The 22,762-nt window shown below is 34.7% G+C and overlaps 1 protein-coding gene across 1 annotated transcript in view; it reads left to right on the top strand.

Annotated features, from left to right (window-relative positions):
- Positions 1–9,133: 9,133 nt before the first annotated feature.
- The window catches only part of LOC137397104 (uncharacterized), a 31,971-nt gene continuing 18,342 nt past the window's right edge, over positions 9,134–22,762 (top strand). The window contains exons 1-2 of the mRNA XM_068083391.1: positions 9,134–9,140; positions 11,787–11,970. Coding sequence (XP_067939492.1) covers positions 9,134–9,140; positions 11,787–11,970 — 191 coding nt within the window. The remainder of the gene's footprint in view (positions 9,141–11,786; positions 11,971–22,762) is intronic.

Here is a 22,762-nt window from a genome sequence, read left to right on the forward strand (position 1 = left end):
CAATGAGCCAGAGTTTCCAGCAGCATGCTCACTCATGGCCATCTGCATCAATGAGCCAGAGTTACCTACAGCAGGCTCACTCATGGCCATCTGCATCAATGAGCCAGAGTTTCCTACAGCATGCTCACTCATGGCCACCTGCATCAATGAGCCAGAGTTTCCTACAGCATGCTCACTCATGGCCATCTACATCAATGAGCCAGAGTTTCCTACAGCATGCTCACTCATGGCCACCTGCATCAATGAGCCAGAGTTTCCTAAAGCATGCTCACTCATGGCCATCTGCATCAATGAGCCAGAGTTTCCAGCAGCATGCTCACTCATGGCCGTCTGCATCAATGAGCCAGAGTTTCCAGCAGCATGCTCACTCATGGCCATCTACATCAATGAGCCAGAGTTACCTACAGCAGGCTCACTCATGGCCATCTGCATCAATGAGCCAGAGTTTCCTACAGCATGCTCACTCATGGCCACCTGCATCAATGAGCCAGAGTTTCCTACAGCATGCTCACTCATGGCCATCTACATCAATGAGCCAGAGTTTCCTACAGCATGCTCACTCATGGCCACCTGCATCAATGAGCCAGAGTTTCCTAAAGCATGCTCACTCATGGCCATCTGCATCAATGAGCCAGAGTTTCCTACAGCATGCTCACTCATGGCCACCTGCATCAATGAGCCAGAGTTTCCTACAGCATGCTCACTCATGGCCACCTGCATCAATGAGCCAGAGTTTCCTAAAGCATGCTCACTCATGGCCATCTGCATCAATGAGCCAGAGTTTCCTACAGCATGCTCACTCATGGCCATCTGCATCAATGAGCCAGAGTTTACTACAGCATGCTCACTCATGGCCATCTACATCAATGAGCCAGAGTTTCCTACAGCATGCTCACTCATGGCCACCTGCATCAATGAGCCAGAGTTTCCTAAAGCATGCTCACTCATGGCCATCTGCATCAATGAGCCAGAGTTTCCTACAGCATGCTCACTCATGGCCATCTACATCAATGAGCCAGAGTTACCTACAGCAGGCTCACTCATGGCCATCTGCATCAATGAGCCAGAGTTTCCTACAGCATGCTCACTCATGGCCACCTGCATCAATGAGCCAGAGTTTCCTACAGCATGCTCACTCATGGCCATCTACATCAATGAGCCAGAGTTTCCTACAGCATGCTCACTCATGGCCATCTACATCAATGAGCCAGAGTTTCCTACAGCATGCTCACTCATGGCCATCTGCATCAATGAGCCAGAATTTACTACAGCATGCTCACTCATGGCCATCTGCATCAATGAGCCAGAGTTTCCAGCAGCATGCTCACTCATGGTCATCTACATCAATGAGCCAGAATTTACTACAGCATGCTCACTCATGGCCATCTGCATCAATGAGCCAGAATTTACTACAGCATGCTCACTCATGGCCATCTGCATCAATGAGCCAGAATTTACTACAGCATGCTCACTCATGGCCATCTGCATCAATGAGCCAGAGTTTACTACAGCATGCTCACTCATGGTCATCTGCATCAATGAGCCAGAGTTTCCTCAAGCATGCTCACTCATGGCCACCTGCATCAATGAGCCAGAGTTTCCTACAGCATGCTCACTCATGGCCATCTGCATCAATGAGCCAGAGTTTCCTACAGCATGCTCACTCATGGGCACCTGCATCAATGAGCCAGAGTTTCCAGCAGCATGCTCACTCATGGCCATCTGCATCAATGAGCCAGAGTTTCCTACAGCATGCTCACTCATGGGCACCTGCATCAATGAGCCAGAGTTTCCTACAGCATGCTCATTCATGGCCATCTGCATCAATGAGCCAGAGTTTCCTACAGCAGGCTCACTCATGGGCATCTGCATCAATGAGCCAGAGTTTCCCACAGCATGCTCACTCATGGCCATCTACATCAATGAGCCAGAGTTTCCTACAGCATGCTCACTCATGGCCATCTGCATCAATGAGCCAGAGTTTCCAGCAGCATGCTCACTCATGGGCACCTGCATCAATGAGCCAGAGTTTCCAGCAGCATGCTCACTCATGGCCATCTGCATCAATGAGCCAGAGTTTCCTACAGCATGCTCACTCATGGCCATCTGCATCAATGAGCCAGAGTTTCCTACAGCATGCTCACTCATGGCCATCTGCATCAATGAGCCAGAGTTTACTACAGCATGCTCACTCATGGCCATCTACATCAATGAGCCAGAGTTTCCTACAGCATGCTCACTCATGGCCACCTGCATCAATGAGCCAGAGTTTCCAGCAAACAACTTTTTACGAAGAAACTTCTGAAAAGTTTTACTGTGATCAAAAAGTATGGTTTGGAGTTAGCTACTATTTCAAACAGTTTAGCTTGTACGTGGATGTTACAAAGGAATTTCAACAGCGGTTTAAAGATATGATGGCCAACAGATAGTGTATTCTCTGCTTCGGCATGATGACTGAATCCCCACATTCATGCTAAACTTATCACGACGGGCAGTTATGATAATCTGCAAGGTAGGCGCCTATAGACAGTTTTCTTCATACCCTATGTATAGATAGATTAACTAATTTTTCTGGTGCAGAAAATCATTATTGGGAGTTGTCTGTCTCATCAGTTTGATCAGTCTGAGAAAGATAGAAATTGGAGTTGTTCACTCCCTTTGTTTTTCTGCTATTGATAGGTGTTTAAAATAATTCCACTTTTGTTGAGCGTCAACTCCTGAGTACAACATTGGTCTGCAGTCATTTCAGAATCTGTATTGCAATATAATGTATATATTTTGGTATTCATTAATTATTGCGTATTATTTCTTGCTTGTGCAGAGACTGGTCGAAGAAAACAAGCCGACTTGATGCAACGTGGAAAATTGACTACTTCATCACTTATTGATGATACTTTCTGGCGCACTGTAAATGCTGATGCGATGCAGACAATAGCTAGTTAGCTAATGTTTATAAAAAAGAATTAAAGACGGTTGTAGTTTGTTTTGTATGACAGGGTGTCCTGAGGGTGCTTTGTATTAGGGTTGCTTGATGTTTGCTTTGGCCCAGTTGCTATGATTGGCTGGCTAATTGTTGGTGAGTAGGTTTAAAACTGAGGTTTGCAATTATAATGTAATTCAAAATTAAATTGTTTTAAAAATATAATTACTTAAAGCGGGTATTTAAAGATTAAACAAGCTATTCTAAAACAGTTTTAAAACTTTGTTTCAATTTTTTGTAAATATTTTTAAAGCTAAGAAAAATAGTTTCCTTATGATTGAAATTCAATAGAATTCCAAGTTATATTTTATGTTTAAAATTTTTAGAAAGTTTCAAAAGGTTGTTAAAGAAATTTTAGTTTAATTTTAAAAGTAATTTTGAAATAGTTAACTTTAAGTAATTTAACTAATTTGAACAATCGAAATAGATATAATCATATAAAACTCACATGCAAAAGGTGAAGCGTGTTTTTAACAATCCCGTGTTGTCTGCATAACACTCATTGCATGGCTGATGCAAGTCCTAGTACTTCCAGTGCCCTTTCTTTTAACTCAGGTATGATTCAGCTTATTACTCTTAACATGTGATAATGGTAGCTCTTTATATAATTTTCTTTATTATATATTTTATGTATCACTGAATCTGACTATTTATGCGTTCAATCATTAGTATAACTAAAGCTGTGTCTGTCTCTCCATCGGTGTTCGCTGCCTGAATCTACAATTACTGCAGATGTTAAAAAAGTATTGCATCGCAAAGGATTTGAACTCATGACCTCGTATAAATTAGGATATTTTTAAAATGTGGGCTGAGATTGGGAGCTCTTTCTGACTTGTTACCTTAGTGTCTAAATGTGTAAGTGGAACAAGGGACCACTAGCTGAGAATCTCTGGCAACTAAGATTTCTGTACTCATAATTTAATATTATTTTTGTAAAAAATTGTAAAAGTGTCGACAGACCTTGCAGAATATTTGGCAATTGAACTGGTGAGGAGTTGTGCCACCCTTGAATTATTGTGAAAACCGTTGGCAAACCTCATTTGCTTTTCGTACCTAAACATTTTTAATTAGAAAGTCTTTCATGTTTTAATGTCTCACAGAGTTCATCGTAGCTTCCATGGCAGTTCTCGGTGAAAATAAGATATCATAACTTAATATCCAACGTATGCCTGTGACAATCCACTTGAAAGACTTGCCTATGCGGAACAATTCACTTGAGTTTTCTACAACTTGGTAGTTTTAGGAGCTAATTATGCTGCTGCTAATTATGTATAAATGCCAAGGTCACACAAGTTTTGAAATATTTTGCAGATTTTCTAAAATGAAAAAATATATTGTAAAACTACATTATTCATTTTTAAAATTTTTTCAAAAACTTTTCTGTTCAATTGATTTCAGTGAAGTGAACTCTTTTACAAAAATCTAACGCGCTAATGTAAATTCCAAAATAATAATGAAATTGTAGCTTGTTTGTTCATGAGATTTTGAAAGTATTGTTTGTTAATCTTGTAACTATTATTGGTAGACATGCAAAATCTGGAAGCACCTTAAGGTAATTAAAATTCGGCCATTTTTTTCTCAACTATAGAAACGATGTGTGTATATGTTTCAGCACCAATTTTATAATCGCCATTGATAGGCATACAGTAAGTTAGAGATTGCGCAGTGTTAATATTTCTTTGTTGTAAACTCAACCATTTTGCCCAATACCTAGTACCTGAGAATGATTCCTTGACTAATTCTGGCCAATAATCTAAACCAAGGTTGAGGAGTCTTGGTATAACTTTAATAATTTATGTCTCCCACTTTGTCTGACATCATTGTCTCATTTAGGAGATCAAATTATAATCATTGATATTGACTGCTACGATCATTGCAAAGCAATTATGGCATCAGTAACTACACGCCGTTAATACTTTGTTTCAATATAATTTGTATTGTGCACATTTTTCACTTTATCTCATATTGCAAATATTTTTTTTATAAATTTCCACACTGGAAACGCTTTGCTCATAGGTTTATCATCTACTTGCGGTCCAAAAAACTCAATTGTTTTGAGATTTCAGTTACCCCAATGTTAAGCATCAGTACTTGCAACAGCAGAAAACATACCAATTTAGTTGTTGCTTTAGAGAACGTAGCAAGAAGCCAGGTTTCAGTTACATCGTTCGTGGCTTGATTGTCCCCGAGTGTGATTCTCGTTTTGGGTGCGACAGGTCCTTGGTTCAAATCCTGGTGAAGCTGAATAATATTTTTTAAATTGAAAGGAAACTTTTAATACGCTTTCTTGTTGCTTTGGAGACACTAACAAAATTTTAGTTTTTTATATTTTTCATAGCACCAGGAGTCTTGTGTATGTTTCTAGCTTTGAATGTAAGAGTTCCTGGGTTCGAATCCTGGTCAAGCCGGTCAAGTTTTATTAAGACTGGGTTCCCCCAACATGTCAAACAAACAATAATTTCAAGACTATTATCTTCATTCAGTTACTCATATTTGTACAAAAAAATTAACAGACATGTCTCATGTCTGTTTTGATTTGAAATTGGATAGAACTTAAAAGAAGGACCTTTTATTTTTTTGACGTAACTATGTTGTATTCCTTTAAGATATACTTAATTTCTAACATGGTAATTAATCTAACAATTAAAGAATGGTACATGAATGAATGCCCTCAAAACATTTCCTGTATACATTAAAGGCTTTTCTAACAGAACAGCTACTCAGCTATCATAGCCTGCCAACATTAACTATTTATTAGGACCATAGGCTAAGGTTTGTAATGAAGCACGGCATACGTACACTTCTCTGCTATCAACAAGGGCTACCTGAATCTGTCACTCCGTACACTAATAAAAAAGCTCCCACTATTTTATATACAGTAGGCTATGTGACTAAACACTGAATGGTACAGACGCGTACGTACACATTTTGATAAAAATGATTTCAAATTATTTTTTGCTTTCTTATTTTTCATGAATGAAGTCATCCACTTTTTGTGCTTATTTTTTATATAGGTATGAGTTCAATCTTTACAAGTTGACAACTTTAGGGTACATCATATTTTTGAAACTTTCTATAGAGAGATTTTGATAGATTTTAATGTTCTTGAATATGATGCTAAATTTGAGTTGTTGGGAGAATTGAAAGTTTTAAAGAAAGTAGCATAACTATTAGCTAGTTTAATTGGACTGGCCTATGACTACATAAAATTTAATTGTGCTCTGGTCTTTGTTAGTTTTGCTGAGTTCTTTTCATGTGTCAACCATATTTCCATTTATTCTAAGTTGTTGATAGTTTCTTAAATATTGTTTTAGCTTTGTAGACTACGAATAAATCAGATTTCTGATTACATCATTATTCGTTTGACGGTCCAGAGATATGATTCTTGTTTAGAGTGCAAGAGGTTGCAGGCTCCAATCCTATTTGGCTCATCAACCATTATTCTGTTAAAAAAGTCTCAAAATGTGTTTTAATATATGCTTTGCTTCTCTGGAGAAATTACTAGTTAGTGGAGTCTTGCTTGCATTAATTGATAACTTGATGGTATAAGACATGATTCTCATTTTGAGTGTGAGAGGTCCCGGGTTCAACTCCTGATCAATAATATAGTAATAACAGTATAATATTGGTATAAATGATAGAATTTGTAGCTTGATGGTTTAAGAGTATTATTTTTGCTACATGGTTACTAAAGGTTCTAGGTTCAAATCCCAATGAAACCAAAAAAGGCTTATAAGATGTATTTGAAAGTATGTTTCAATATTTAAGTATCTTTTGTTGTTGCTATGGAAACACAACCAACCAATTGGAGTTTGTTTACAATCTTTAGATATCTGATTAATTAAGGCTTGATGATCTAAGTAAGGTGTGTTTGGCAAGTAATTTATATCAGGGCCCACATGAGAAACTTGGATTGTCTCAGAGAGCCGTCAACCTTTGATGGCCATTGGATTGTAAAATGTTCTCAATCGAATCTTGAATATATTACTGATAATAATAAGGGTATAGCACTCTACCAATATTTATATTAGGTTATGTGAAACTGTTGTAAATCAATATTGAACTGTTATATTAGTTGTTCAAAGTTAGTCTAAATTGGGCTACCAAATAGCTTTACATTTACATATTTTGGAGTCGTGTGCACTCAATAAAAAATGATTAAACTAAACTTGGTCATGACTACATTGGCAATGATAATGAACTTACACAATATTTTAGATTTCATCAGAATAAAACAGTATTTTTCTCTCATTTACAATTGTTGTTGATGTATGAGATGATCTGATTACCAAAATGTTTCGAGATTAAAATTGATAGAAATTGATCGTGATTAAAATGCTCAGAGATTTCATAATATCATGACTTTTTATAAACGAAAACAGATAAATAATCATTTAGCGGCTATTATCTCTGCTCACATAGGCGCAAGGTTAGATAATTGTGATAGTTTTTAGTGGCAGAAGTTGAACAAGAATCATTTGTGTTTTTGTGACATGTCCTGTATTCATTCTTACCGCTGCAATATTAGTTAGTGAACAAGAGGCTATATCAAGATTGGTAGCATTAATAAGTCAATGCATTCAGTGTTCTGCAGGTTGTAGCCATAAAACTGATTGTTAGAGTTTAAAGGGTTAAATTAATTAACAACAGCAACTAAGTTTAAGCAACTGTGATATCTCATTTCCTAAAGTACACAGGAATAATAAATAAACACCTTAATATTAACAAATATGAAATCTGCTCAGTGGCAGTTTAAGACTCACTATGGTGCATATTAACAACCTAACCACAGATCTTTCAAAAGCCTTAGCCTTAGACGCATGATAAAGTACCTGCCACACTACCGTGAACTGGCACTTGTAGATAATAAATTTGGGATACAAATCTTATTTCATGTTATCTTGAAAATCTGCTAACATTAATATAATAAAATATGCTGGTCATCAAACAAACAAAAATATGTAAGCAAACCAACATTCGAGTGACATTATCTACAACATTGGCTAGACAAGTATGTACATGGATATTTAAACAGAGTGATATCCTTTGAGCAAACGAAACAGCCTGTATTTGTAATATGTAACTATATAATGTGTATTGTGTTTTACTGGGTGAAATAGATTTAATTTTACATACTAAAGGGTTATACCAGCTGTCAGAAGTAAGGCATTTACTAATTATTACAGTTATGTTGTATATATTAATTCTTTCTAGTCTGATCCCGGATGTTTTGGTACGCAGTTATGCTTTCATCTCTCTCATCCTGGAATAACTGGGATAACAAGCTGGTGCGGCTTAGACATAGTCTAATGACTGTCCGGTAATGACATAAGAAAAATAATTATTTTACTCCTATGTTAGGTCTCTTTAAGAATATAACCTTAGGTTCTACAGTATGGGTCTGTATGGCTCTACACTCTTTTTATTCACATTTTAAAAGGCACCAGGCTGCGAGCCATTTTCAGGCATTGTTTTGGCTATCAGTAAATATGAAAAGTTGATATTTATTTGCCTCTAGCATTGCTATTAGCTATGGTGATGAAACTTTTTCAGTTGATGGCAGATATAAAGATCGAGACATTTCGTATGATCATTCAAAAGAACAAGGTTATTACAAGTCCTGGCGACTAGTGGATATGAAATAATTTAGCTGACCACAATATTTTTATATCGTTTCCAAAATAAAACCAAAACTGTCATTCGAGTAAAAGAGATTACAAGATTTAGAGCCAGTTACAGTTAGATTGATGATTTATTCTCTGTATATGTATTTTCGTCTGTCAAATTACTCCCATATTTGTTTTTATGAGGTAGGAATAACAATCCGCCCATGGAACTAGGAGTAGTAGTTGTCATATTATTAGTAGAATCAGCTGCAAGCGGGAAACCAGAAATAAAATGATCCTTTACATTTATCATTGCATTTAGGAGAGGGTGTAGATACGTTAGGACTTGCTGACCATGGACCAACAGCCTCCAAGGGATCATGATGGCAATCAAGACATGGACATAGACATAGCACACACATAGTACTGAAGCATACTGGGCGTGATTTGCGATTAATGGCTTTGCCTAAATGTGTTTACTTGTAAATCTGAGAATAGGTCAATAAGTAAAATTACTAATTTTAATCTTTTAACACCGCTGTCAATAATGTCAGGTAAGATGGGATAACTCTGCTAACTGTTCAATTGAAGTTGTTGTGCTAATCTTGCTATATCTATTGATGTAAAGATATTTTGCAGTGACTTTTTATGAGCTCACTTAAAACACAATTACGCAGTATCTGATCAAATTTCATTGTGATGTAACATTTTGAACAATCATACCATTCTTGCCAAGCTTTGCATACATGAAGCTCAGTACGAAGTCTCATGTCATATTCGTGATTTTGTGTAGGGTTCAGAAAACATTGATAATTAAACATGCATTAGAATCTTGTCGGAAAATATGTCAGTTTTCTAAAGCAAAAAACTAGAGCAAAGTCTAAGAATCCTAGACCAAGTCATCACAGTTTTAATGCATATCTGGGTTGATATTGAAATTGAAGGAAAAAATCAATTATTCATAGAAGGACAGTCCATCCATTCATAGCACCGGTAGAAAGGGTTATAGCATTTGTGGTGAACACACCGGTTGCTTGGATGTAGTTACAAAATCAAGCGCTGTCAAGTACTACACTATAGAGTACAGAACTGAATTCATTACAAGCTAGCTTAAAAGTTTTCTATCAGAGCTTTTGTTGTCTTTGTGCAATGATCCGTAGGTAGCCTAGGCTCATTTATCTTGCACATGTAATCTGACAGAGTCCGAAGTGTGTTAGCCTCTAAGGCTAATTCAATAAATCATTATCAAAGCAGTTTCATTTCATACGTATGTTCCGCCGCTACTAGGAAGAAGCTAACGCAACTAAACTGTGCTGGTGAGTAAAGTTATTTTTAACTTATATCATAAACCCTTGTACAAATTATAAAGATAGAAATACTCAATACTTAAAGAAACTGCTGCCTAGGTGTTAATACAAGGAAAGACTATTGGCAGTGCATAGAAATTAGTTGTGAGTTTGTCTAACAAATATTCTGGAGCAGTTGTTTATTTTGATCTTATGCAGTGAGTTGACAAAGCAACAATAGTGTTTCCAATTATGAAGCTCTAGCGTTAAATCGTAGAGCTTTTGGTTGTAACACGAAATAGATCATTAATTCTGAAGCTTTAAGTGAGTAATCAGACTTTAAACATTTCTCCTTAAATTTATTAAAAGTAAATAATGTGGCACTACTATTCTCTGAATGGTAAGCCAAATATGTAACGCTTATAATATAGCTGCCAGCTCCAATGTGAAGGATGGTTTATAAGAGGTAATTAAAAAGGATAAAAACTTTAAAGAAAGCATAATGAGCTACAAACTAATTTATCGAAGCCTGTACTGTTTAATGTAATGTTCACATATGAAGTAATGGCTATGATTGTACTGAGCAGAATGATGATAGTTTGAAATTAGCCCCTTTTCTGCAGTAAATAAATGTGTATAGTATTCAAACTAGCAATTGTGATGCATAGCTTCTCTTCTTAGACGCCAACTCCTGCAGTCAAACCTCAAGATAGAAAGATCTGCCTCACAGTTTTGTCAAAACTGTCTTAGGCTGATACTTGACATATTTTCTATGTACTCAGATTGTTGACAATCTATTTGGCAGTGATTACATATAGGCCTACTGTAGCATTAATCATCTACACACTAGTCAAATATACATCCACTACTGACAATGCCTGTCTCATAACTCTTTCTCTTAACATCAGAATTTGACATGCAATAATATCTATCATGTTATTATTTTTATTGAAAAAAGAAGCTTTTGAAGCTTGTATTCACATCAAATTATTCAGGAGTTTTGATGTGAATACTTAATTTGATGTGTCTTGATTAATTTTAAACTATAAACTACATGTAAAATTGAAGCAAGCAGGCTATGATATAGAAAGTTAACAAATAATTGTAAAAGTAAAAGCTAAATTGGAAAAAAATACTAAACTAATCATGAATACTAGAAGCATTTTTGCAACTTTACCTTCAGGGACAAACAAACAGAAAAGTAGACCTGGCAGTTCATGGGTTTTGTGATAGAATGAAAAATAAAAACAATTTAAGCAACTTGCTATAACCTACCTTAATTTTAGTTCATGCTGATGTAATTTTGATGGATTTGTAATATTAAATATTGTTTGCAATTGGCAATGCTCATTTTTCTTTCCCATTACTTACTATTTTTAAAACTGTAAAGGCTATTATGTGCATCAAAACAAACCATCACTTGAGGGTTACATCATAATGGCTTATTACATAGTAGTCAATCTAAAGAATGGTAATAAAATAAAGGGTAATCTGCATGCAGAAGAACTAATAGTAATAGTTAAACTGATTACATTACACCGTTTGATCATCTATAATTGGGGTGGACTGTTGGTAGATGTGAAGAGTGTTGCCTTGATCTTTGCTGTTTTCTTTTGCAAGTGTTGAGCCAATTAGACTCAATTTACCAAATGACTTGTTTTCTGTATCGATACACATCGGTGGTGGAAATATTTCTTTTTCTCAGAATTACTGATGAAGTAGTGTGTCTGAAAATACAATTAAATAAAGAACGGTAATTGAGATATAAAAATGTATAAATATAATCTGGTCAAAACTTGAGTTGCCAGTTGCAAAAGCTATTCAAGACAAGCAAAAATGTAGACAAATTTGTGTTTACTATTTATTAGACCATGTACTTCACTTTGGGTACAGATATTAAACTCATATTTGTAGTTCTTGTTATGGCTGCCATGGAAAAGATTGTGCCACCTGCCATAGAATGTGGTTTCTGTTTGAGACAAGGAGTTGCATTACCTAACCCTCGTCAACTCACCTGCAACCACGTACATTGCCTTGAATGTCTCACTGGCTTCTATGATGAGAATAACATTCTAGTGTGTCCATGGGAAGACTGCAGGTATGTTGCTCGTGACAGTGTGTGTTTCATGTTTGGAAGCTGGTCAATATTTGATTTAAATAATATCTTGGTACGAATATTAAAATTAAAGTCCTCTTCATAGATATTCTCTTTGAAAAGATCTTTAACACTTGATTTGGCTTTATAATACTTTGTAAAGAAAATATTCTCATAAGGCTAGCACGTTGGCATTTTTAGCACATTAAAGATTTGCTAGGAATCCGTCAATGAGCATAAAAGGCTGACAGCTAGCGCCAGCTAAATCCAGACATTTCACATATTGACTAAGAACTGAAACTTATAATAATATGATCAGCTTCACTTCTTAGCCCGGCCCGAGGCGTTGAGTTTATATTATGAGCTCAGGCTGGGCCGCTGGACAAACTTATCAGTTTACTGAATAGGACACCTAGCTAAAACTAAGGCAACACCTCTGATAAGATATCAATCAAGTGTAGGGAAATGATCTTAGTCACGTTCACAATACACTCATGGTAGAGCTATAGTTACACACTTTACTTCAGTTGGGGAACATGTTCAATTTTATAGAATCACAAGGACTTGAATATTCATATGTGCAAAGAGTGAAAAGTGATAAGCTTGGAATCATAAAGTACTGATTTATATTATTTCCCTTTGCTTCTGAAAATTCTCTTTAAAAAAATCTTTAACACTCGATTTGGCTTTATAATATTTTGTAAAGAAAATATTCTCATAAGGCTCGCGTGTAGGCATTGTTAGCACATTAAAGATTTGCTAGGAATCCGTCAATGAGCACAAAAGGCTTACAGCTAGCGCCAGCTAAATCCAGACTTTTCACATATTGACTAAGAACTGAAACTTATAATAATATTATAAGCTTCACTTCTCAGCCCGGCCCGTAGCTTTGAGTTTATATTATGAGCTGAGGCTGGGCCGCTGGACAAACTTATCAGTTTACTGAATAGGACACCTAGCTAAAACTAAGGCAACACCCCTGAAAAGATATCAATCAAGTGTAGTGAAAAGATCTTAGTCACGTACACAATACACTCATGGTAGAGCTGTAGTTACACACTTTACATGAGTTGGGGAAAATTCTCAATTTTACAGAATCACAAGTGCTTGAATATTCATATGTGCGATGAGTGAAAAGAAATAATCTTGAAATCAAAAAGCACTGATTAGTATTATTTTTCCTTGTTTTTGATTGATAAAGCATAGACAGCAAGATGGCAGAGTCAAGCGCTAGATTCATGTTAATTTATCCCACAATGTATAGTTATTATCAAAGCGGTGAAAAGTTTTTATATCATATTTGTTGCTTAAAGGGTTACTCACTTCCAGTTTGGAAATATTCATTACAAAGTACAGACATTTTTTCTTCAACTTAAGATTTAGTTTGTTGCTTTAGATGATTTGATTTCCAGGAAGTTTTAAGACGAGAATTGACACACTTAATTGTGGTTAAAAGGCTCATGAAAAAATTATTTTTCCTAAAATAATATATACGGTCACATTTCTTATTTGTAACCTTTGTTGTGACATTGGCTACTGTGTTCAAGTGGCAGTCTCTATTGACATATACTTTCTATATACGTATATATTTCTCAAAGTCTGTCGAGGTGGCACAGCTATAGTTATTTTATATTTGCTCTCTATTGTTGTACTATGAATTCCAATATAGCTTCTGAAAGGTTGCGATAGATATTTCACATGGTTTAGGATTAGGCTGGTTAGAATAGGTCATATTGCCTTTCGCCAAATGCTGAGTAAGCATAGAAGTGCTACATTTCACTTATAAACATTACGAGTGCTGAAATCCTTTGTGGAGTTCTGACGTCACTTGGCTATGAGCGTTGTAACTGCGATGAAGTTTTGTTGCTTTTGAATTCGCTGCTACTGTTTTGAAGTTTTAATCTTAAAATCCTTTGGTTGTCAGATCAGATAGAAAACAGAAAATTTTCAAAATTTGGATCTCAAAGTTGATCTTTCCATCCGTTCGAGTGTACAGTGACAGCGGCAAAGTTTTAGGAATAAAAAATTTGCTATGCGCTTGTTTTGAAATTGAATTCTCCAATTCTACAAACAGCCCTTACATCAATAGACTACACTAAAACTGGTTATACTATTGGACATAGCTGTGGGCATACTTATTACAGATGCTGATATTGCATGTCTTTATGCTTAATACTTCAACTAGCATTACACTAGTTTTATGCCAAAATTGTTGGCTAGAAGGAAAACTTAAACTCACATGGTCAGCAAGACTATCGTAATCAATATAAAACTAGAATAGGCAGTGCAGTCAGTACAGAATGAATTACTTGGAAATAAACACAGTACACAGAAATAATCACAATACACAGAAATAAACACAGTACAAAGAAATAAACACAGTGCATAGAAATAAACACAGTACACAGAAATAAACACAGTACACAGAAATAAACACAGTACACAGAAATAAACACGGTACACAGAAATAAACACGGTACACAGAAATAAACACAGCACACAGAAATAAACACAGCACACAGAAATAAAAACAGTATACAAAAATAAACACAGTACACAACAATAAATACAATACACAGAAATAAACACAGCACACAGAAATAAACACAGTACACAGAAATAAACACAGCACACAGAAATAAACACAGTACACAGAAATAAACACAGCACACAGAAATAAACACCGCACACAGAAATAAACACAGCACACAGAAATAAACACAGCACACAGAAATAAACACAGCACACAGGAATAAACACAGCACACAGGAATAAACACAGCACACAGAAATAAACACGGCACACAGAAATAAACACGGCACACAGAAATAAACACGGCACACAGAAATAAACCCAGCACACAGAAATAAAAACAGTATACAAAAATAAACACAGTACACAGAAATAAACACAGTACACAGAAATAAACCCAGCACACAGAAATAAAAACAGTACACAGAAATAAACACGGTACACAAAAATAAACACAGTACACAGAAATAAACACAGTACACAGAAATAAACACAGCACACAGAAATAAACATGGCACACAAAAATAAACACAGTACACAGAAATAAACGCAGTACACAGAAATAAACACAGTACACAGAAATAAATACAGTACACAGAAATAAACACAGTTCACAGAAATAAACACAGCACACAGAAATAAACTCAGTACACAGAAATAAACTCAGTACACAGAAATAAACACAGCACACAGAAATAAACTCAGTACACAGAAATAAACACGGCACACAGAAATAAACACAGCACACAGAAATAAACTCAGTACACAGAAATAAACACAGCACACAGAAATAAACCCAGCACACAGAAATAAACACAGCACACAGAAATAAACTCAGTACACAGAAATGAACTCAGCACACAGAAATAAACACAGCTCACAGAAATAAACACAGTACACAGAAATAAACTCAGCACACAGAAATAAACACGGTACACAAAAATAAACACGGTACACAAAAATAAACACAGTACACAGAAATAAACACAGTACACAGAAATAAACACAGCACACAGAAATAAACATGGCACACAAAAATAAACACAGTACACAGAAATAAACGCAGTACACAGAAATAAACACAGTACACAGAAATAAATACAGTACACAGAAATAAACACAGTACACAGAAATAAACACAGTTCACAGAAATAAACACAGCACACAGAAATAAACTCAGTACACAGAAATAAACTCAGTACACAGAAATAAACACAGCACACAGAAATAAACTCAGTACACAGAAATAAACACGGCACACAGAAATAAACACAGCACACAGAAATAAACTCAGTACACAGAAATAAACACAGCACACAGAAATAAACCCAGCACACAGAAATAAACACAGCACACAGAAATAAACTCAGTACACAGAAATAAACTCAGCACACAGAAATAAACACAGCACACAGAAATAAACACAGTACACAGAAATAAACTCAGCACACAGAAATAAACACAGCACACAGAAATAGACACAGTACACAGAAATAAACACAGCACACAGAAATAAACACAGTACACAGAAATAAACATAGCGCACAGGAATAAACACAGCACACAGGAATAAACACAGCACACAGAAATAAACGGTTTCATTTATAGGTTTGAAAGGGAAATGTTGTATATGCTGTAGACGTTGATTAAAACAAATTTTCTCTGCTAAAACGTTTTTATTGGTAATAATAGCTACTAATACTTGGGCGTTTATCTAGTGTGTAATACATATGCGTATCATTTAAAATTTGACACGACTTAACATTTAGGGCTTAAATATGCATATACTGGCGGTGTGCATATTTTGCTTAGCCAGCCTAGGTAAGGAGTTTTTCTACGTTACGTACGCCTATGTTTTCAACCAGCATTTCAGGTTGAAAAGAATTCTTTTAGCAGACCTAGAATTTTCGCATGTTACCATTTTAATAGCTTTCACAAGAAAGAAAAATAATTGTCATAAGCAGGGTGATGCTTGCACATGCTAGCTAAGCACAAATCGTAACTTTATACTAGGAATCAAGACTATAGGTGTTTCTCTGCACAAAAATGGTTGTTTCATGTTTTGAAGCAAGCAAAGTTTGCGTATTATATGTAATTACCACAAACTCTCTATACAATTATTCTATTAAAACAAAATCTTAAATATGATTATGGCCTGAACTTTGTTAGATGCGTGAAAACTGTCAAAATTTTAGCAAATATCTAGTGTCAGACTACTAATTATTTGCTAAAATTTTAATCCATTCACATGAAAGACTCACAACTGGCAGCAGCTAAATATAAGCAATTATCTACATAGTCTGCAAATATTGCATGTAATTTTGATTAAAGTTGATTATCTAAGTGCTAGCAAGCACCAGCTAAGTAGAAGCGCTTCAATTATTGACTGAGAACTGCAGGCTGTACAACAAACAAACTGATAAGAGCCCTTGTGCAAATTTATCCGCTCAATGGTTAAGAATCCTGGCTAGAAAATTAGGTGTCATGCCTGTTAATGTAAAAATTAAAATATAGTGACATGGCGTTAGTCACGTAGCCAATGCGTTAGTCAGTAGCCAGTGCGCTAATACTAGGGATATAGTCTGGGTTTGACACATAATTGACAATGGACGCCAAAAGGAAAAAGCTGACAAACGGGGATATAGTGTGAACCAGCCTTAAGAGCCCTGTAGACAAACTTATCGGCTCAATGATTAGGACTTCTGGCTACAGAAGCAGGCTTCATTCTTGCTAGCGTAAACAATCAAATATCCTGGCAAAATTGCTTTTGTGCATAGACAATGCACTATTAATTATAGGGGTGTAGTTAGAAGGTTAATTGAAGTAGAGGGAACCAAGTCTCAGTGTTTTAAAGAGTTAAAATCACTAGAATATTCATATGAAAACTGAATGAAATGTGAAAAGTGAGATGCATAACTAATATGGCTGATGTATCTGCTAAGTTCTATAAAATATGCATGAACTTCATATCCATTTCAGTGAATGAGACTTGAATATGAACACTTTGAGGATAAAAGTTGAAGCTGTTATAAAATTTATATTTCTTGTTAAGAAGCAATTGAGTGATGATTTGTTAGCAAATTAGCAAACACAGGATTTAATATAAACTTATTGTTAGAATTTTTCCCGTAAGGTGTTAGGTCTGAAGCACATTAGAGGAGATATGAAGATTATGTTTATTGTTAATCTTGCATGAAGCTTCCAACAACCAGTTTTACATTCATAAGTTAAACAAATTGGTTAAACTCGTTTAATTTTTGAAATTCAAATGTAAAATTACCTTGAAGGTATTTGAGTTTACACTTTCAATTTTTTAAACCAAATTTATTTTTAAATTGTTTTCTGTTGTTTAAAGGACAAATTATTTCTTTTACTAGCATTGGTAAACTTTTCCCTTTAGTTTTTTTATTTTTTGACCAAACTCACCGACAATCAGCTAGATAAATATGTCATATTTGCTAATTTAGTCAGGGCAGCAGGTTTAAACACTAATGTAATTCAATTTTTAAATTAGCCGGCCACAAGTTATTAACACCTCCCCTGAGTTTAGGTATTCCTTTGAAACTCAGTCTAAAAACATTGCTTTAGTAAGCTATATAGCCAATGCAATATTAGGACACCTGAATTAACTAAAAGGCCTCATGCTCACTAATGTAATCAATTAAATACATTGGTGCTACCTTTTTTTCATGAACATAGTTCTGAAAACATGACTATAATCACACTCCTTGCTGGATTAGCGAGAACAAAATTTAGTTGTTTGAAAAATTGCAAGCACTAGAGCAAAGGTGCCCAAATACTTTTGCTGGAGGGCCAAACAGGTAACCAGGCCTTTTCAGGAGAGCCAGGAATGGATATAGCTGTATATGTAAATGTAATGTAATGAAATAATGTATCTTTAACTGAATTTAAAACTTTATTCCAGCCAACATAAGCAAACACAAAATAAATTGTAGAGGAGCAGACGATGAGACTTTTATCGCAATAGCCAATGTGAACACGAGAGATAGAGAAAGGTTGTATCACACATTACATCATTTTGGGCAAGTCTGGGCATATTTGACAATTTGACAATATTTGGCATTTTGACAATGAGATTGCCCAACACAACAAACAACATATCAACTGATAGACAAAGAAATATACTTGATTTTAAAATCAACTCAAATTTTATGCAACCACATCTTTAAAGATGTGCGTGAACTATAGTTTGCATAAATTTTATTAGTAGATTTAACATGAAAGCTGTTGATATCCCTTTCGGTGGGTTAAAGCCTGGCAAAACCCCCAAAAGTCGTGTGATTTATCTTTCAAAATTCAATAAATTTGGTATTTTATGAACATGCATAGCTCAAATCTTAAATTTATTTCTCTGAACCAAATATTTTGTACGTAAACATTCATTCACATATCTAATACTACAAAAAATACAACCATGTGCAATTTTTCCTGTATGAAACGCTTGGAAGCATTTATTTTGGTAGAGTCAAATGCTATAACGTAGCCATGCGAGCTACCATAATGATCGTTTTTCTTTGTATATTCCAAGTATGTTGAAAGTCCAAAAAGTTTATATCTTCTGAACTATTATATTCTGATCAGACAAAACGTCACTAACGATTGCAGTATCAAATAATCTTTTATTTTACCTTTTGAAAGTCGAGCCGATGTTGACTGGTTTTTCCAAATTTTATTCTTTTCCAAGGAGGTGAGATTTATTTTGCTTTTAGCACAAAGCAACGCCTCTCAAATAATCGTTTCATATTGTAAATCATCGACTAATATCTTGTTGATGATATTTGAAACTTACTAGTGTTCATATTCTTTGTTTAATGTTACTAGGCGACAGCTTTAAAAACGTCTACCTAAAGCGACATAAATTTTGCTTCCCAATGCGACCGATAAACAAAATTTTAGTCGTTTCTCCAACCAAAGGGATATATTTTAACATATGTTTTGAACTATTGGTGTTTGAGCTGATGTGACTGCCTGAATGTGTCAATATTAAAATTGACACCATTCACTGTGGTTAAAATGGTCAGATCAAGCAGAAGTGCCATTATGGTGTCTATAGTACCAAAGAGCTTCAACATACTAACATATATCAACTGTAGCTATGGTAACAATTAGTGTTGTCATTTTTCACGTATTATTCTTTCGAGTATTTTATCGACAATCATGTTTAGCCAACGGATTTTTAAAAACTGAGTCAGAATACTTAAAACAGACACAATTACAAATAATAGGGAAACAACAATTTTACTAACAGAATCTAATAAAAGTTTCTGTGTGTTTTCTTTAAAAAAAGATTCAATATTGTCATGGTAATTGATCTTACACAGAGACTTTGTGATAAGCTGAAGCACCTGTCTAGATAACTAGTAGTAACTAGTAAGGATACAATCACCTTTTTCTTGTGGAGAGAACCAAGCATCAATGTTTTTTTTAATATTGGCAAGCACTAAAGCTTTCACACTGGCTTGAAGAAATAAGCATTTAAGGTATACAAGGAACCCTGCTGATGATTACATCTGATGATGTATCACCTCCTCTTATTTTACATTGACCAATCTAGACAGCAAGTTGACGGAGCAATATTTTAAAGTCTCAATATTTTGCTAAATCTCATGTTATTAATATCTAAACATAAAACAATAATTGTGTATATTATCTAACAACATGCAGAATGGAAATAAATAGAGATAATTAGTCACGGCAGTATGTCACACTTGTTTTCAACTAAAAGTGTACACATGGTATTGTTAGTACTAAATCTTTTAAAAATACTGAAGTTTCTTTCTATTTCCTCCATTCATTAAAAAGTTACCTACGTATTGAATACTAGTGGCTCAGTGGTATTCATCATGTTTTATCTATAAAATTAAATTTGCAAGTTCTGTAAATTTGTTACAATTTTCTCCCTTCAGTAACTGGTACATTTACATATTGATCACTAGTGGCTCAGTTATAATAATACTTTTTGATCTACAAAAATAGATTTTTTCATTTGAAAAAAATATCTAATCAGAGTAACTCGTGCTGAGGCCATACAGCCATCATATTTTTCTTCATGCAAACATAGCCTTTTTAAGGTCTAAGGAACTTGGATAGCCTTAATGGCGTTTGTCTTAACAAAATCAATGGCCGAAGTACCGTAAATGCACCTAATTCTATGATTTAAATTTTAGATGATGTAAAGAGTTAATGTGGAGTTTTTGAGTCCTTCTAACTCAGAATTGCATATACAGTTATTAATAAAAAATTGAGACCACTCAGTAAATCAATGCATATTATTGGTTTTATAGCAAAATGAGCACATTTTGAAACATTTACCAAAAAGTTTAAAAACTTAGAATTTTTGGACAAGTTGCTTAGAATTACCGACATGACATTGACAAAGACGGATAGTGTTTGAAAGGTTAATGTAATTTTACATTAATTATTGACTATAAACCTAATGAAAGTAATAGGAAAAAACTAGATACAAACTTTTTAAACTAAACAAAGTTGCTGATACAAACCAATACTAGGATAGTAACTTTGCATTTATTAAAATAAAGCCTCAAATCTATTTCTCTTTTTTGAAGGGTTAAGGAGGTAAGCTTGGAAGGATTTTAGACCAGATTAAACAACTTACGTGTATATTACTTTTCAAAGTCTTTATGGCGTAGGCGTTCCAAAAATGGACTATTCACTTGGTAGAAGCAACTAGTGCAATTCATTTACTTAAAAAGCACCTGCATGTATTAGCTGATAAAACTGCAGGAAGTTGATACGAGTTACAGAGCTACAGTCACCCTACAAACACTTCACAATGCACATTAGAGTTTAAGATGCCAACAAGGTTTTCTCTTCTTGCTGCTTGGACATTCCTTGTTATTTTTGCTCATGGCAGAAATTAAATGTAGTTTTGTGCACAATTCTTATCACTCAGCTTAAAGCAGTTTTATTTAAAGTCACTGTTATTTTTAATTAAGTCAAATTGTATTAAACTGGTTCTCCCATATCATTTTTAAACATATTGACCGACAATCAACTAATAGGTTTCATTAGGGCAGCTTTTTAAATCTTTAATAATTTTATAGTGATGTCGATGTTTTACCTTTCAATTCTGAATAAAAATATTTTATTAGCTACGCAAAAGATACCTACTTTTTTCTACATCAACACTGTAAAAATACGCTGCTCATTTTAGCTCTTTGAGCAGTCAAAACTGTCCAGTTACACAATGGTAATTGATCAAAACAATGATAATTTTTGGCTGTCTGGCTTCTCTGCTAACCCAGGCCCCTGCCTGGTGGTAAATACCATTTAAATTCAGTATGTGTAGTGTATATATCAAAAATTACTAACAAAAGGTTCACATTTGAAAATATAGCTACATATATAATTGTAGTTTATTTAATGGATATGTTCTGCAATGCAATGTAACATTACAAAGTCCTATGTTTGATTCATACCATATAGAGATTTATTACCGTCAAGACAGACATATATCGTTATTTTTGATGCTAACTTTATTGAATTTAGCTTTTTAAACCAACACGTCAAACTAAGTTCTTATACTTGTATGTAGATGTTCTTGACTATTTTACTGAACTTCAATTTTATCATTGCTAAAATTTCATCATCACTAAAACTTGATTACCTATCAGTTACTGGCTCATTTTCACTCTAACTTCTAGCCGGCATCATTAAAACATTTTTCAACTTAATTTGGCCAGAAAGCCCAAAAATGTTGTTTTTATAATGAAACAATTTTTGTGAGCAGATAAATGTTTAGAACAGGCTGTTCCTGACAAAGAAAGTGTCAGTAACTCTGGGCATTTTTCAAACGAACTGAAGTTTTTCAACTTTTAATAAATATCTCTAAATATATCTAAATGTGCACATAATATAATGATATTTGGTAAACACTAGTGAACTAGTAGGGCAACTCAGAGCAAATGTCATCAAACAGAACAAAACAGCGGTTCACCATTATTCTGGGTGAAAGTATAAAAGTTACTCCGATTTTAAAAACTTGTAAAAAACTTACAGTAGTATTAACCCTTTCACTGCCAACCATGTACAAATTTGGGTATCTGCTAAGTGCCAGCCATTTTACCAAAACTTGCTGATACTCCTTCATAATATGTAAACAGTATTTTTTCCAATTTCAATCTCTATCTAGAACATTTTTGTTACATATTTTAATTTGCCAACATTTTAACCAACATTGCTATGCAAAAATTCAATGGATCTGTAATTTGTGCGATGATAA

The sequence above is a fragment of the Watersipora subatra genome, chromosome 5 (assembly GCF_963576615.1).
Source record: "Watersipora subatra chromosome 5, tzWatSuba1.1, whole genome shotgun sequence".
Classification (NCBI taxonomy): domain Eukaryota; kingdom Metazoa; phylum Bryozoa; class Gymnolaemata; order Cheilostomatida; family Watersiporidae; genus Watersipora; species Watersipora subatra.